Source organism: Oncorhynchus keta, chromosome 34 (genome assembly GCF_023373465.1).
Source record: "Oncorhynchus keta strain PuntledgeMale-10-30-2019 chromosome 34, Oket_V2, whole genome shotgun sequence".
Classification (NCBI taxonomy): Eukaryota; Metazoa; Chordata; class Actinopteri; order Salmoniformes; family Salmonidae; genus Oncorhynchus; species Oncorhynchus keta.
The window spans coordinates 7,913,454-7,929,675 of record NC_068454.1 but is presented as its reverse complement, the minus strand read 5'-3'; the positions used below and the strand labels follow the sequence as shown (position 1 = coordinate 7,929,675).

Genomic DNA, 16,222 nt, shown 5'->3' with positions numbered 1-16,222 from the left:
CAGTCTGTCTGGGTGAAGCCAAAACCCATCGGACATTCTGACTACCTTGACAGCTGTCTGTGAGTGCCTGCTCCACCCACTCCCAGTCTGTCTGGGTGAAGCCAAAACCCATCGGACATTCTGACTACCTGCCTGACAGCTGTCTGTGAGTGCCTGCTCCACCCACTCCCAGTCTGTCTGGGTGAAGCCAAAACCCATCGGACATTCTGACTACCTTGACTCCCAGCTGTCTGTGAAGCCAAAACCCAGTGCCTGCTCCACCCACTCCCAGTCTGTCTGGGTGAAGCCAAAACCCATCGGACATTCTGACTACCTTGACAGCTGTCTGTGAGTGCCTGCTCCACCCACTCCCAGTCTGTCTGGGTGAAGCCAAAACCCATCGGACATTCTGACTACCTTGACAGCTGTCTGTGAGTGCCTGCTCCACCCACTCCCAGTCTGTCTGGGTGAAGCCAAAACCCATCGGACATTCTGACTACCTTGACAGCTGTCTGTGAGTGCCTGCTCCACCCACTCCCAGTCTGTCTGGGTGAAGCCAAAACCCATCGGACATTCTGACTACCTCGACAGCTGTCTGTGAGTGCCTGCTCCACCCACTCCCAGTCTGTCTGGGTGAAGCCAAAACCCATCGGACATTCTGACTACCTTGACAGCTGTCTGTGAGTGCCTGCTCCACCCACTCCCAGTCTGTCTGGGTGAAGCCAAAACCCATCGGACATTCTGACTACCTTGACAGCTGTCTGTGCTCCACCCACTCCCAGTGCCTGCTCCACCCACTCCCAGTCTGTCTGGGTGAAGCCAAAACCCATCGGACATTCTGACTACCTTGACAGCTGTCTGTGAGTTCCTGCTCCACCCACTCCCAGTCTGTCTGGGTGAAGCCAAAACCCATCGGACATTCTGACTACCTCGACAGCTGTCTGTGAGTGCCTGCTCCACCCACTCCCAGTCTGTCTGGGTGCTGGCGCTGCCTATGGTGATGGATCTGCCGTCCAGCACGTGGACCTCTATGAACTCTGCTGTGGTGGAATCGCTCCTTGGCAGCGTGCTGGATAGTGTCGGGGGAAAAAAAGAGGGCCTGTTCTTCAAGCATGTTCAGACTATGGTCAGAATAGTTTCAAGCGCATGCCAATTTAGTTATGAAATGCAATAGTGGTTAGTAATTGTATGACAATGATGTGAATGCTTATAGGCTACTGGGGTGAAGGTAACAACGCTGCTACCTCACTCTCCAAAGGCGCATGAATTGAGGAGCAAACTGAAGTGAAGAAGAAACTGAGGAACTGTCAGAGGGCAGTGGAAGTGTATAACAATTGATTCACTGCTCAGAGTAAAATGACCGCAGTTGGGCCAGGATTTGGCCTACTTCACTGATTTAGAAAATAAAATGGAGGATTTTATACATGACATTTTATACTATCACAACGGGAATACAAAAGCAAAAACATCATGAGATTGGTACAAATTCTGACCAATATATTGTGTGTGCAACTCATTTGCCAATCACATGGGAGGGGTTTGCATGCCGATTGTAATTGGTACCTGGGCCACGAAAATAATATCTAAAATCTAAAACCTCCTTCATTTTATCATCAGCATATGAACTTAATGAAGGCGAATGAATGGCTGAAGCATGGTTGGTTTCAATCAATTGTATCCAGTTCCACTGTCCTCCAACAGGCTACCTGGGCCAAACCTTACCAGCATATTGGCTACATATCTCTCTAAAAATCTCTCATTGAACCTGAAATAATACTAAAAGTCTTACATTATAACTTTTTCATCTGTGCTCAAAGTAGTCCTGGCATGGCTCTTTGTTTTCTCACCTAGCAATGCACAGCGAAGGAAACGTTAAGCAGGCTATCTGCTTCTAAATGTAACGTTATTCAATTACAATAAAACGAGAAGGGAGTGAACATGCCATCTCATCAGTGAGCTAGTCTACTCACCCCTTACTCACCCAATTCACAGACTTTCCAAATGTCATCCGACGCCATACGTGGGCAAATGTAAATGTTGTCAGATAAAACGTGGTTACCTGTCCGTCACAAGAGTTGCAACGGGGTCTTTCTGATTGTCACAGGTCAACTGGCCCACTGGGTTTTGCACGTTTTCCGCTAAGAACCGAGGGGCGGAAAGGTCAGTCGTGTTGTCCAGAATCTTGAATTATTGCGCAACACCAGCATCTGTGGGCGGCACCCCACTCATACTGACAGGGTTTTATGGGGTAAGTGGCACTCACACGAAAATAAATAGCCCCTGATCAATGACACATACTAATGAAATCATGTATAAATATTCGAGGCATCAATTGAATTACGTGTTATTGTTTTTCCTATTTCATGATGTCAATGAGATATATTAATGTTATTATTACGTCATATGAAATGTAGAACTCGGTGATGCCCTTTAAATCGATGCATAGACATCCTGTTAAATTATTAGAGGGGCTATGTCATAAACCCTAAAAGTTCCAGAATGGGGTCAAAATGTTAGTAGAGGCTTAATCCCGATTTTACTTATGCAGGAAAATAGAAGTTGTCATATTGTCATATAATTATAAATGCAATTTTTCTGAATAAATAGCCTTTAAAATATATGTACAAAGACCATAAATGTAAAACATGCTGTAGTGTATGGCTGTGGATTGACTGCATTATTTGAATGGAATGTTGGCAGTTAATTTGAACAATTAATGGAATCATCCCTCTAAAACAGGCTGGCTAGCTAGATAAAAGACAGTGCAGATAAATTCTCCTAATAAATTATTTTACACAATATCTTATCACAGCACTGGAAAACCATGGTTGGCAACTCCCTGACCATAATGGCTGACTTTTCTCCTATCATAAGAAGGTTCAGGTCCATATTATGTCTAGTATTCAAATTCATAATTATATAAGTCCCTATCCTCTCAAGATAGACACTTGTTTCAATGTCAAAGATCATAACAGGATTCACATTTGTCACAGATACAATTACTGGGTCGGTGTGTCCCTAAAAGTATTTTAATCATTGCTGTTTTTGTATTTGTACGTCCAATGGTAAGACAACCATTGGATTGAGAACAGAGCTCTAACTTGTATAGAGTCATCTGCTGAGGACAAGACTTCAGTGAAGCCCTGTCATCCAGAATGATGCACCAAGAGCAGTAATGTGGTGACAGATTGATGACTAACCATGCCAATAAAATCTCAGTCTATAAAAACCTTAATCTGCCTTAGCTAAGCCACAGACTGTGTGTGTAGACAACAATTGCAACTGCATTGTGGAGGAAAAAGTTGATGCTGGATCGATTGGCGTGTACAGTAGGTAAACTGACATTTTTCAATGTTATCTATAATTTCACAGACAATCATCAATGCTTCTTGTAATCAATAGACTTTATTCCACCTTGATTCATTTTTTGGTATCACTCCAGGCTGTAATGTGTCCAGTAATGATTTCCATTCTCATTTGCAGACTACTTCGCAGGGGTAAAGTGCAGGGCCTTTTGAGGAAATCATCGTCAATGGAAAGTGTAGCTCTTGTTCTCTCTCTGCTGCTCGCCAATGCAATGGTTTTAATCAGTGCAGCGACCAATGATCAGAATCCACAACCAGCTCCTACTATTCAACTCTTTGCCACTGCCTCTTCAGATGCTGTAGAGCTTACAGAGGACCACACATCGAATGGTTCTGTTCCCTTATTCAAAACAGCAGGACGAAGCCCCCGACCCCATCCCATGTGCTTAGTGTCGACTGGAATCAGAGACACTTTCAAATACATCAGTACTGTGGTGTCTACTCTTGTATTCATCGTTGGAATAGTTGGAAATTCAGTACTCTTGAGAATTATATATGAAAACAAATGTATGAGAAGTGGACCTAACATTCTCATTGCCAACCTTGCTTTGGGAGACCTGCTGCATATCGTGATAGATATTCCAGTCAATGCTTACAGGGTGAGTTATTAGCAATGTGGGGTGCAGTGATCTGTCTATCCTGATCTATCAAATTGGATTTGTATTATTGAGTACAAATTGATTTGTAATATAATATTGACTTGTTGTTTTTGCAGCTCATGGCTGAGGACTGGCCGTTTGGTTTGGCACTCTGTAAACTAATCCCTTTCATCCAGAAAACCTCTGTTGGAATCACAGTGTTGAGTTTATGTGCCTTGAGCATTGACAGGTGAGAGGTATGACAGGTATGACAGGTGAGAGGTATGACAGGTATGACAGGTATGACAGGTGACAGGTATGACAGGTGAGAGGTATGACAGGTGAGAGGTATGACAGATGAGAGGTATGACAGGTATGACAGGTGAGAGGTATGACAGGTGAGAGGTATGACAGGTGACAGGTATGACAGGTGAGAGGTATGACAGGTGACAGGTATGACAGGTGAGAGGTATGACAGGTGACAGGTATGACAGGTGAGAGGTATGACAGGTGAGAGGTATGACAGATGAGAGGTATGACAGGTATGACAGGTGAGAGGTATGACAGGTGAGAGGTATGACAGGTGACAGGTATGACAGGTGACAGGTATGACAGGTGAGAGGTATGACAGGTGAGAGGTATGACCGTTGACAGGTATGACAGGTGAGAGGTATGACAGATGAGAGGTATGACAGGTGACAGGTATGACAGGTGAGAGGTATGACAGGTGACAGGTATGACAGGTGAGAGGTATGACAGGTGACAGGTATGACAGATGAGAGGTATGACAGGTGAGAGGTATGACAGGTGACAGGTATGACAGATGAGAGGTATGACAGGTGAGAGGTATGACAGGTGACAGGTATGACAGATGAGAGGTATGACAGGTGACAGGTATGACAGATATGACAGGTGAGAGGTATGACAGGTATGACAGGTGAGAGGTATGACAGATGAGAGGTATGACAGGTGACAGGTATGACAGGTGAGAGGTATGACAGGTGACAGGTATGACAGGTGAGAGGTATGACAGGTGAGAGGTATGACAGGTGACAGGTATGACAGGTGAGAGGTATGACAGGTGACAGGTATGACAGGTGACAGGTATGACAGGTGAGAGGTATGACAGGTGAGAGGTATGACCGTTGACAGGTATGACAGGTGAGAGGTATGACAGATGAGAGGTATGACAGGTATGACAGGTGAGAGGTATGACAGGTGAGAGGTATGACAGGTATGACAGGTGAGAGGTATGACAGGTGACAGGTATGACAGGTGAGAGGTATGACAGGTGAGAGGTATGACAGGTATGACAGGTGAGAGGTATGACAGGTGACAGGTATGACAGGTGAGAGGTATGACAGGTGAGAGGTATGACCGTTGACAGGTATGACAGGTGAGAGGTATGACAGGTGAGAGGTATGACAGGTGAGAGGATTACACCTTCAGTTCACATTTCTGTTTCAAGATAGTTGGACATGACTGTATTACTTAGATTTTACAAGGCAAAACCAGAGTATAGAATACAAAAGGTTATAAGAAGAGTAACATGGTTAGAGTTGGCTGATGTCTACATTTCAACAAATATATTTATTTGAAGTAGGCCCTGAAACTCCCTTTCATTGCAATATGATTTTTGTTTTATTGTTATGAACAAATCGCTCCCCAGCCACATAATTTCCCTGTTGATTTTCTAGGTATCGAGCTGTTGCATCCTGGAATCGAATCAAAGGCATTGGGGTTTCAATGTGGACAGTAGTGGAAATAACTGTGATATGGGTGATATCAACATTCCTGGCTGTGCCTGAAGTTGTCGGCTTTGATATAATAACGATGGAGTATAAAGGACAGCATCTGACAATATGTCTGCTTCACCCCATACAGACCAATCAGTTCATGCAGGTAATGTCAGTCCTGACAACATGCAGTAATATGGAAAAATAAAAGGTCAATAATGTGATTCATTTGGTTTTCTTTAGCTAATAAATGAAAAGGACAGATTGATGATATAATGCAGCCAGTGAGATGTGCTTATCATCACATTCCAGTATGTATATAAAACCGGAAACCACAATACTAAACACTATATTTTTCCATAAGTTTTATAAATCAGTAAAAGACTGGTGGCTCTTCGGTTTCTACTTCTGCGTGCCGCTGGCTTGCACGGCTGTCTTCTACACCCTGATGGCCCGGAAAATGTTGAGGAAGAATGAGAATACCCTGGGGAACTACACCATACAGGTGATTACAGCTCTGGTACTAGAGAGGTATTAGATGTACAGCCTTCTACTCCAGACCAGCAGTAAAACACGCTGATTCAACTAATCATGCTCCAGCCCGAAGACAATGATATGTTGATTATTTTAAACAAATGTGTTAGTGCTGGGGTGGAATAAAAGCCTCCACATCCCATTAGCTTTCCTGGACCGAACATGGAGGCCCATGGTGCAGTATAGACACTGTAGTTCTAGCACTGTAATGCCGTTATTTTTTTTATGCTGTCATTAAAATGTCTAAGATAAATCTCCTTATCTGTTTTCACCCAGAGACGAGAAGTGGCCAAGACGGTGTTTTGCTTAGTGCTTGTGTTTGCTCTCTGTTGGTTACCACTGTACCTGAGCAGAATCTTAAAACTCACCATTTATGATGAGAAGGATTCTAAAAGGTGTCAGCTACTGAGGTAAGAAAGGATACATTAAACCGTCACTGCTGTTCTCAATTGTGGTATGTGTTACTGACCTGATCCTCTCATCCTTTTCAGTGTGTTTCTTGTCCTGGACTATATTGGCATTAATATGGCTTCACTGAACTCCTGCATCAACCCCATCGCTCTGTACATGGTCAGCAAACGATTCAAAACATGTTTCAAGGTAAGATTGAATATAATCTTCCTCATTGTTTATTATATCAGTACTTACACACACGAGACCGAGGTAGGTAAAGGATGAAGTCTGACGATATGACACGTGCTGTATGGACTATATGTTCCAGTCATTTCTGACTCGTTGACTTTTAACAGTTAAACTTGTAAAGGGCAATGACTTGAGGTGGGTAAAAAATGCAGTCCTTTGAAAACAGTAACCAGAGCTGAACTAGACACCAGACAGGTCATAGCTGAATCAGCAACACTCATAGCTAAGGTTTAATCTAAGGGCATTCACAGTGCTGCTAGTTTGCATTTTAATCTAAGAGCATTTACGGTGCATGAATGCAACGTAAAACTTGGATATCTGAGCATATTGATAGTAATCTGACAGCCCAGAACCAAAATCGCTGGTCAACTATGTTACGCCTGTCCACAACATATTCATTGATAGTTTTGTGTTTGACTGTGTTTGAAAATGATGTATTGTCCTTTGGACTTCTCTAACTCATTGTCTTTTTGTCCCTTAGAAACGCCTATGTTGTTGGGGCATACATCCTGAACTATTGATGCTGGAAGAGGTACAGTCTATCTTGAAGTCAAATAAGCAGGACCAGGCCTCTATGCACAGTGACATTAGAGCTAATAAGCCCACCTCCACTTGAGTAAGAGGACACTTGACTGTTTAAACAATATATTACTATGACATAGGCATAGATTTATTTCTTTTTTGCTCAGTTTTAGTGTGTCTCTGTAATAATTTCAAAGATGGCTTATTTAATGTTATGAATATTTAATTAATGTAATTTCAGTGTGAGGGTCTATACATAACCTATAGTCTTAGGCTTTTCCTCAATGTCTTTATTGGTTCTGTAGACTCAGACAATGTAATGTACCGTCATTAGTGGTATAGAGTTGCTTAGCAACAAATCCTGTGGCATTGTCTGTTGTGAGCTTGTTATCAGTAGAACATCTGCTTATGATATGACACACTCAGACAAAGAGAGTCAGACAGTTCTGACTCCGTTCCCTCGGGCCTTGACTCACTCCCACTCCTCTACGTACGTCATGTTTCACCTATATCATACACACTGTGAGTTTATGTGCCCTGGCCGGTAACATGTTTACCTGGAAAACTCTGCCTCAGGGCACTTAGTCTTGACACATATCCAGCATTACACGCTCTTACCACCTGTAAAGAGATTTACCCAATTACATAGAAATACTGATTAGTTGTTGTTTATTTAAGAAGAAATTTAATGAGAATTTTGAAAAAGCTTATAACCAAATTAGTTCTCCTATTCATTATCAAAACTGTGTCAGAGAGGGCATGACAAATTATTAGGACACAAATGTATATTTCCGTCTCTCTGAGAGAAAGCCGTCCTCTCACATCTCGCACCTTTAGTTCCTAAACCTATCGCTTCGGAGACACCAGTGGATTCTGCCTTCACCGCTGAACGACTGATTGATGATGGCCTATTTGTAATGCATTGTTAGATGTGTAATGAACAGAGACACTTTTATAAAAGACCTGCGAGTGGAAAATGAGGAAACGGAGATGACAGAATGGGGTCAGAAGGGGGGGTCAGAAGGATGACAGAATGGGGTCAGAGGGATGACAGAATGGGGTCAGAAGGAGGGGTCAGAAGGATGACAGAATGGGGTCAGAGGGATGACAGAATGGGGTCAGAAGGAGGGGTCAGAAGGAGGGGGTCAGAAGGAGGGGTCAGAAGGAGGGGTGAGGGAAGAGCTGAGCACCTGATGGGTCCTGTCACAGGACAAGGCAAGCACAGATAGGAAGTCTTTCTTCCGTCCAATACCTTATCAATCTAGTGAACTATTTTAAGGAGGAATTATATTCCACCTCGTAACGTATAGAAGGAAGCCTTCTAGAGAGAGAAGCTGACTTTCAACCTGTTATGAAAATATCGTCATTCTTTGTCATGGAATACAATAATGCTCTGTATGATAGTTTCTGTACTGTAACTCTACCTGACTGTATGTACAGTATGGGAATTATTTATAAGGATGTCAATTAATTGCATTTTCCTTTATGTTTTTGGCGATATGATGATTTATACCCAGACATATTAAACAGCATCCGTGAATCAAATAATGGGATAATGCATTTGATTTAGGTAAGATATTGCTAGAAGTCACTCTTATGGTCCCATACGGTTTCTTGTTTTTTGTTCTTTAGATCTTTAATGAATGTAAACGTCAAATAAATTCCTATTTATACGTTACGTGTGGTTGTAATCATCATTTCTTTCTTCTTCGTGAGTGTCAGAACACAACATAGTTTCCTCCTTTGCCTCTCGTCTCTGCCCATTTTCCACACATCAACCACTGACGGACTGAACTGAATCAATCTCAACGCAGGGACTTACAAAATCCCAGTTGAAATGGAAAACAGATCAATTCTCACCAAACATCAGTATGAGGCAAAGGAGGAAGGGTACCCTAGTGGTTAGAGTGTTGGACTAGTAACCGGAAGGTTGCGAGTTCAAACCCCCGAGCGTACAAGGTCGTTCTGCCCCTGAACAGGCAGTTAACCCACTGTTCCTAGGCCGTCATTGAAAATAAGAATTTGTTCTTAACTGAGTTGCCTAGTAAAATAAAATACAAATATTCATTATCTCCTAAATGATATCATCATTATGCAATTACAGGCTCATTTGAACATCCTATTCAATCTGTGCATTACATTCATGATTAGCATAGTGTATGTTCCTAGAAGTGAATAAAGGGAAGCGGGGGAAGCGTACCTTCCAAACCATACTGCTTTGATATCTGCTGTGTTAGACTCATGCACTGCATCTTCTGTTGTCACGTTGGAGCTGCTGGAGTGCTTTGCCAGCCTGGAACACATGGTGATGCGGGTGCCCAGACACCGGGGTCATGGAAAACTCCTTTAGAACAGAACCACTGCGTGTTGTTTTGATTTCGGAGACGATCTGGAAAAGCAACTGATCTGATTTGAATATCACACAAAACATCTAAAATAACCAGTTGTACTTAGACATCTAAAATAACCAGCTATACTGAGACATCTAAAATAACTGGCTATATACTTAGACATCTCAAATAACTGGCTATACTTAGACATCTAAAATAACCGGCTATACTGAGACATCTAAAATAACTGGCTATACTTAGACATCTAAAATAACCGGCTATACTGAGACATCTAAAATAACTGGCTATACTTAGACATCTAAAATAACCGGCTATACTGAGACATCTAAAATAACTGGCTATACTTAGACATTTAAAATAACCGGCTATACTGAGACATGTAAAATAACTGGCTATACTTAGACATCTAAAATAACTGGCTATACTTAGACATCTAAAATAACTGGCTATACTTAGACATCTGAAATAACTGGCTATACTTAGACATCTAAAATAACCAGTTATACTTAGATATCTAAAATAACTGGCTATACTTGGACATCTGAAATAACTGCCTATACTTAGACATCTAAAATAACTGGCTATACTTAGACATCTAAAATAACTGGCTATACTTAGACATCTAAAATAACCGGCTATACTTAGACATTTAAAATAACCGGCTATACTTGGACATCTAAAATAACCAGTTATACTTAGACATTTAAAATAACCGGCTATACTTGGACAATGCACGGTGTGAAAGGGTTTTTCTTTCTATATACAGTATGTTTTATAATCATCTACGGGTTATTTTGAAAATAAATTGGTTAACTTTGTATTTTGTATCAGATTCCCACTTTTCTCTCATATTCTCTTGTTATCAATTATTGTTGGACCTTGTCCTGTCACAGTAAAATGGTGTGGTCCTGTCCTGTTCCCTGCAGTGTGTTGCCATGACTGGCAGATGACATTGAGACACATCATGGTCTTTCGTCCTCAGAGACGGTGACGTCAGTGTCAACTTCTGAGAGAGACAGAGAGAGCAGTTGTCTCAGACCTTCCCTAAGTAATATCTGTGCACACAAGACCCAGATATGGTTTCCCAGGGTGGCGCCGAGACTCCCCAGACTGTGGATTTAATTAACAGTGTGAAATTAATTAATCAGTTGGGTGGCAGGTAAAGGGGACATCTCCATGGAACTGCTTTCACAACCCAGACAAACATTCTATGTGTGCTGACAGCTATTCATTTGCAGCATGTTTTATAATAGTGCTTGATTATATATAGAGATGCTGTGAAACGCAGAGGAGATTAAAAGCATCAAAATAACAGCTCCCCCCCAAAAAAAAATCAAAGTATGAACCTGTGTTTGATCTGTTCTATAAATTAATTACAAATTTCACTTCTGTATAATAATTTGGTGCAAATTAGATGGAAATTAGATAAAATATTCATTTAGTTATCTAGGGAATCTGCCTGGAGGGCTTTTTAGTCTTCAGTCTGGCTCAAAATGCTGTCCATATGGTAATTATGTACAGTAGTGTTGCAGGAGTATTGGTCTGATGCCTACTGGCAGGCAGAGAGGAGTCTGTCTGTGACAAACTGCTGCGAGGACCTGATGTGAGTGGAAGGCGATAATGAGGCTGTTGTAAGCATTAAGTATAGCACCTGCCCCAGGGGTGGCATATCTAAGCACTCAGCCTCTCATTGTTGCACGTGCTGCACAGGATTAAAAATACATACACTTTCTTCTTCATAAACTTTGTCAGTACTTCCAGCAACGCTTTGGACAACTTGTGCTTTCATGTTGTAAAGCCTCTTGATATTTGTGTGAATGAACTTCCTTCTAGCTTCACAGTTTGACATGTGAAGTCTTGATTTGTACCTTGAGATATCTATTGCTCTGCTAAAGTGCGTTTAGAACATGAGTACAAAACCAGTGGAAAGGTTTCTGCAAACACATTGGGAAAGCTTGAGAAACAACCCCATTGTATAATATCCACTGAGTGTACAAAACATTAGACTGGCATAGACTGACCATGGCATAGACTGACCATGTGAATCCAGGAGAAAGCTATGATCCGTTATTGATGTCACTTGTTAAAGTCACTTCAATTAGTGTAAATGAAGGGGATGAGACAGGTTAAAGAAGGATGTTTAAGCCCTGAGACAATTGAGACATGGATTGTGTACGTGTGCCATTCAGAGGGTGAATGGACAAGACAAAATATTTATTAAGTGTCTTAGAACAGGGTATGGTAGTAGGTGCCAGGCGCACCGGCTTGTGTCAAGAACTGCAACGCTGCAGGGTTTTTCACGTTCAACAGTTTCCCGTGTGTATCAAGAATGGCCGACCACCCAAGGGACATCCAGCCAACTTGACACAACTGCGGAAAGAATTGGAGTCAACATGGGCCGGGGGTGGGGGGTGTTTTTTGTACTAACAAGGTACAAGTCCAGTAGGGGGACAGGAAGCAGGAAGTCCATTAGGGGGACAGGAAGCAGGAAGTGTCTGTCCTTAGGGGTGGTAAACCTTTCTCAAATCAGGTCTATACAATCCCTCTGTCACACCCTGATCTGCTTCACCTGTCTTGTGATTGTCTCCACCCCCTCCAGGTGTCACCCATCTTCTCCATTATCCCCTGTGTATTTATACCTGTGTTCTCTGTTTTGTCTGTTGCCAGTTTGTTTTGTTTCATCAAGCCTACCAGTGGTTTTCCCTCTGTTCATGTCTCTTTATTGTTCCTGTTCTCTAGTTTTCCCAGTTTTGACCTTTTCAGCCTGCCCTGAACCTGAGCCTGCCTGTCGCCCGGTACCTTTGCCCCACCTGTCTGGATTACTGACCCCTGCCTACACTGACCCTGAGCCTGCCTGTCGCCCGGTGCCCCACCTGTCTGGATTACTGACCCCTGCCTGCCCTAATCCTGAGCCTGCCTGTCGCCCGGTACCTTTGCCCCACCTGTCTGGATTACTGACCCCTGCCTACACTGACCCTGAGCCTGCCTGTCGCCCGGTACCTTTGCCCCACCTGTCTGGATTACTGACCCCTGCCTACACTGACCCTGAGCCTGCCTGTCGCCCGGTACCTTTGCCCCACCTGTCTGGATTACTGACCCCTGCCTAAACTGACCCTGAGCCTGCCTGTCGCCCGGTGCCCCACCTGTCTGGATTACTGACCCCTGCCTACACTGACCCTGAGCCTGCCTGTCGCCCGGTACCTTTGCCCCACCTGTCTGTATTACTGACCTCTGCCTACACTGACCCTGAGCCTGCCTGTCGCCCGGTACCTTTGCCCCACCTGTCTGGATTACTGACCCCTGCCTACACTGACCCTGAGCCTGCCTGTCGCCCGGTACCTTTGGCCCACCTGTCTGGATTACTGACCCCTGCCTAAACTGACCCTGAGCCTGCCTGTCGCCCGGTGCCCCACCTGTCTGGATTACTGACCCCTGCCTACACTGACCCTGAGCCTGCCTGTCGCCCGGTACCTTTGCCCCACCTGTCTGTATTACTGACCTCTGCCTACACTGACCCTGAGCCTGCCTGTCGCCCGGTATCTTTGCCCCACCTGTCTGGATTACTGACCCCTGCCTACACTGACCCTGAGCCTGCCTGTCGCCCGGTACCTTTGCCCCACCTGTCTGAATTATTGACCCCTGCCTACACTGACCCTGAGCCTGCCTGTCGCCCGGTACCTTTGCCCCACCTGTCTGAATTATTGACCCCTGCCTACACTGACCCTGAGCCTGCCTGTCGCCCGGTACCTTTGCCCCACCTGTCTGAATTATTGACCCCTGCCTACACTGACCCTGAGCCTGCCTGTCGCCCGGTACCTTTGCCCCACCTGTCTGAATTATTGACCCCTGCCTGTCATTGACCTGTCTTTTGCCTGTCCCTGTTGGATGACTAAACTGTGGTTAATTCAACGTTGTCTGCATCTGGGTCTTACCTCAAACGTGATACCCTCAATCTCTGTATAATGAAGAAAACACACCTCTGTCATCTCTGTAATCAGACGTAATATGGAAACTCTCACCAGACTAAACATCGCTCTTGTTGTCCCCAACAAAAAACAATCATACAGTCCTCTATAATAGTCTGAATACACCTACACTCCACCTACACACAGGTGTAGACATTTAAGTAAAACAAGTACACTTGCCTAGATGCAACCTCATTCAATAAACAGAGAGGTTGTTTATTATCTACGCAGAGTCACTTTACCCCTACCTACATGTAAATATGACCTCAATTACCTCAACTAACCTGTTTATTATCTATGCATAGTCACTTCACCCCTACCTACATGTACAAATGACCTCAATTACCTCAACTAACCTGTTTATTATCTACGCAGAGTCACTTTACCCCTACCTACATGTACATATTACCTCAATTACCTTGACTAACCTGTACCTCCGCACATAGACTCGGTACTGTTACCCCCTGTATATAGCCTCAATTATTAACTTTTTTACTTCAGATGATTTAGTTTTAAATATTTTCTTAACTCTATTTCTTGAACTGCATTGTTGGTTAAAGGCTTGTAAAGTAAGCATTTTACGGCACGGTCTACACCTGTTGTATTCGGCGTATGTAACAAATACAATTTGATTTGGTTAGATTAGACAGAGAGAGGCTGGCACCCAGCATCATGGCAGCATTTCATAAAAAAAAAAAAATGTTGGATGCGAGCAGATCTTGATAAGAAATATACAGTTTGAATGGACTGGAATTAACAAGGCAAGACTTCTTGTACAGAACCAGCAGGCATTTAATTAATAGGCATTTGGGCCTTGCATGCTAAAACAGTGAGAAGGTTGCCACTACAGCCTAATGCAGGAAAACTTCAGAGAAATGTGCAAACAGCAGGGAGAGCCAGATCACTAGGCAGAGCTGCTAGTGGTCACTCAACCGTGGGATTAAAAAGCTTTTAATCCATGTACCAAAACCAGGCTCATTCTCACCATACCAGACAAAATAAAAGTAACGTCTAGATGCGGATGTTGCCATGGCAAAAAAAATTAAGTCGTGTTAGGGCTCTTTTGTGAAAATGCCACTAACAATGAAAGCATTTCAGTGCTCTCTCGTGGGTAAACGTAATGAGCAGATGTAAAAGGTTTTCTGTGTACTGGGTTAGGTGCAAAACGGACTGTCACTACCGCTTATTCTGTTCACGTCTGGATGTAATGGCAAGCATGCAATCAAATGCAGTGAATGCCTGCCAGAGTGGCTTGCGCTACTAATGTGTTAGACGCGACAACAACCCACTGGGCACAGACATCAGTTCAACGTAATTTCATCGAAAGGTAGGAAGCCATGTCCAACAGATAAACCAAAATATATTCACTGCTAATTCCCCGAAAGTGGAGAAGCTTGATAATTAAGACCACATGTATCAAATAAAATTGTTACTAGGCTAAAGTGTCTACCTTATACTACATTGAGGTATAAAGGTGTCTGTGAATACCTGTGAATGAAAGAAAAAAAAGAGACATTTTGAGGTCTGGTGGTTTCACATGGCTGCAGTCAAAACCCTGTCAGCCTGTCCTTGTTTTGATGGGCGATAACCAAAGTGCAGGTGGATGCAAGAAAAGCCTGGCACCCTCCGTCCCTGGGCTGCGGTGGACTCTGTGTCTAAGGTTTCCATTAACATGGGAGGGGAGGTTTGCTGTCTGGCTGCTGGGCACAGTGGGTCAGTGTTCACAGAGACCTGTTTGTTCCCTGGCCTGAAGGGCTCCCTGGGTAAACATGGCTCCAGAGGGGAGACAACAACCAAAAAGGCCCCACTGTCTCAAACTGGGGCTGCTGCTCCTCCAACACATTCATCTCTTTCTCCTCTACAGCAGTACATTTCTCTTCTAAGGGGGTGAAAGAAAACTAGTTTCTTAGAACGCGGCCCGAGGATACCATAACTTCTGTTGTTCTGGGCAATGGATTTCTCTCAGGATAAATGCTTTTTTTTCTTCTTTTTTTCTTGTGGTAGTATTTCCTGTCTTCTTCTCTGGCTGTCTATGGAGTCAGAATGTTTTCCCTCGTGTCGTCTCATTAACGATGATATATCCACACTGTGCAAGGTTGCCAGTAGCAGCCTTCAGTGTACAGGATCTTCTTAATTGACCTTCAATGACGTAAGTTCCATATAGAGTAGATCTGACAGAGTATTTTACTAAAGTTCATATAATTCTGACATCCAATAGTGTCAAAATGATCCATTTATTATTTTATGGTAACCTCATATTCATACGCACTTTTCTGGCTGTGATTTCCAAGAGATGGAATAGCCGAGGCTAATCTTGCTCCTTGGTGCTGTCAGGTCAGAGATTCAATAGTGTTCTGCAATCTGCAGTACAAGTATAGCTCCATTATTGAGGGGACTTTAAAATGGGAGCTATGTGACACACGGCGGGTTGATTTAGTTTAATGACCTTGGCAGTGACAGCACAGTGATGGAAATTGGACTCCCTCTGCAAATTTACATCACTTCAGGGTACTTGGGGCCTCTCTTAGAGGTTGCACTCCAGAACACGAG

At 43.4% G+C, this 16,222-nt stretch overlaps 2 protein-coding genes across 4 annotated transcripts in view; one reads left to right on the top strand and one right to left on the bottom strand.

Moving 5' to 3' along the window:
• LOC118366704 (glutamate-rich protein 6-like) overlaps positions 1-2,240 on the bottom strand; it is a 28,413-nt gene extending 26,173 nt beyond the window's left edge. Inside the window, exons 1-3 of one of the 3 annotated variants that reach the window (XM_052492874.1) lie at positions 1,961-2,240; positions 1,769-1,826; positions 909-1,048 (exon numbers count right to left, since the gene is read on the bottom strand). In XM_052492874.1, coding sequence (XP_052348834.1) covers positions 909-1,048; positions 1,769-1,826; positions 1,961-1,997 — 235 coding nt within the window. In that variant the 5' untranslated portion in view covers positions 1,998-2,240. Of the gene's footprint in view, positions 1-313; positions 721-908; positions 1,049-1,768; positions 1,827-1,960 lie in introns of those variants that run through there. The other 2 variants (XM_052492871.1, XM_052492872.1) reach the window with 2 other exon arrangements.
• Positions 2,241-3,556: 1,316 nt separating this feature from the next.
• On the top strand, positions 3,557-7,530 carry LOC118366575 (endothelin receptor type B-like). Its single transcript, XM_035749188.2, has 7 exons — positions 3,557-3,943; positions 4,060-4,172; positions 5,620-5,824; positions 6,023-6,163; positions 6,469-6,602; positions 6,684-6,792; positions 7,316-7,530. Exons 1-7 carry the CDS (start codon positions 3,557-3,559, stop codon positions 7,448-7,450), a joined length of 1,224 nt encoding a protein of 407 aa, XP_035605081.1. The 3' UTR covers positions 7,451-7,530.
• Positions 7,531-16,222: the final 8,692 nt, after the last annotated feature.

Excerpts from the sequence above, each read along its gene's own strand:
- LOC118366575 (XM_035749188.2), top strand. The coding sequence starts at position 3,557 with ATGGTTTTAATCAGTGCAGCGACCAATGATCAGAATCCACAACCAGCT. Across the intron at positions 6,603-6,683 it reads AAAAGGTGTCAGCTACTGAG|TGTGTTTCTTGTCCTGGACT; the intron begins GTAAGAAAGGAT and ends CATCCTTTTCAG. Across the intron at positions 6,793-7,315 it reads GATTCAAAACATGTTTCAAG|AAACGCCTATGTTGTTGGGG; the intron begins GTAAGATTGAAT and ends TTTGTCCCTTAG.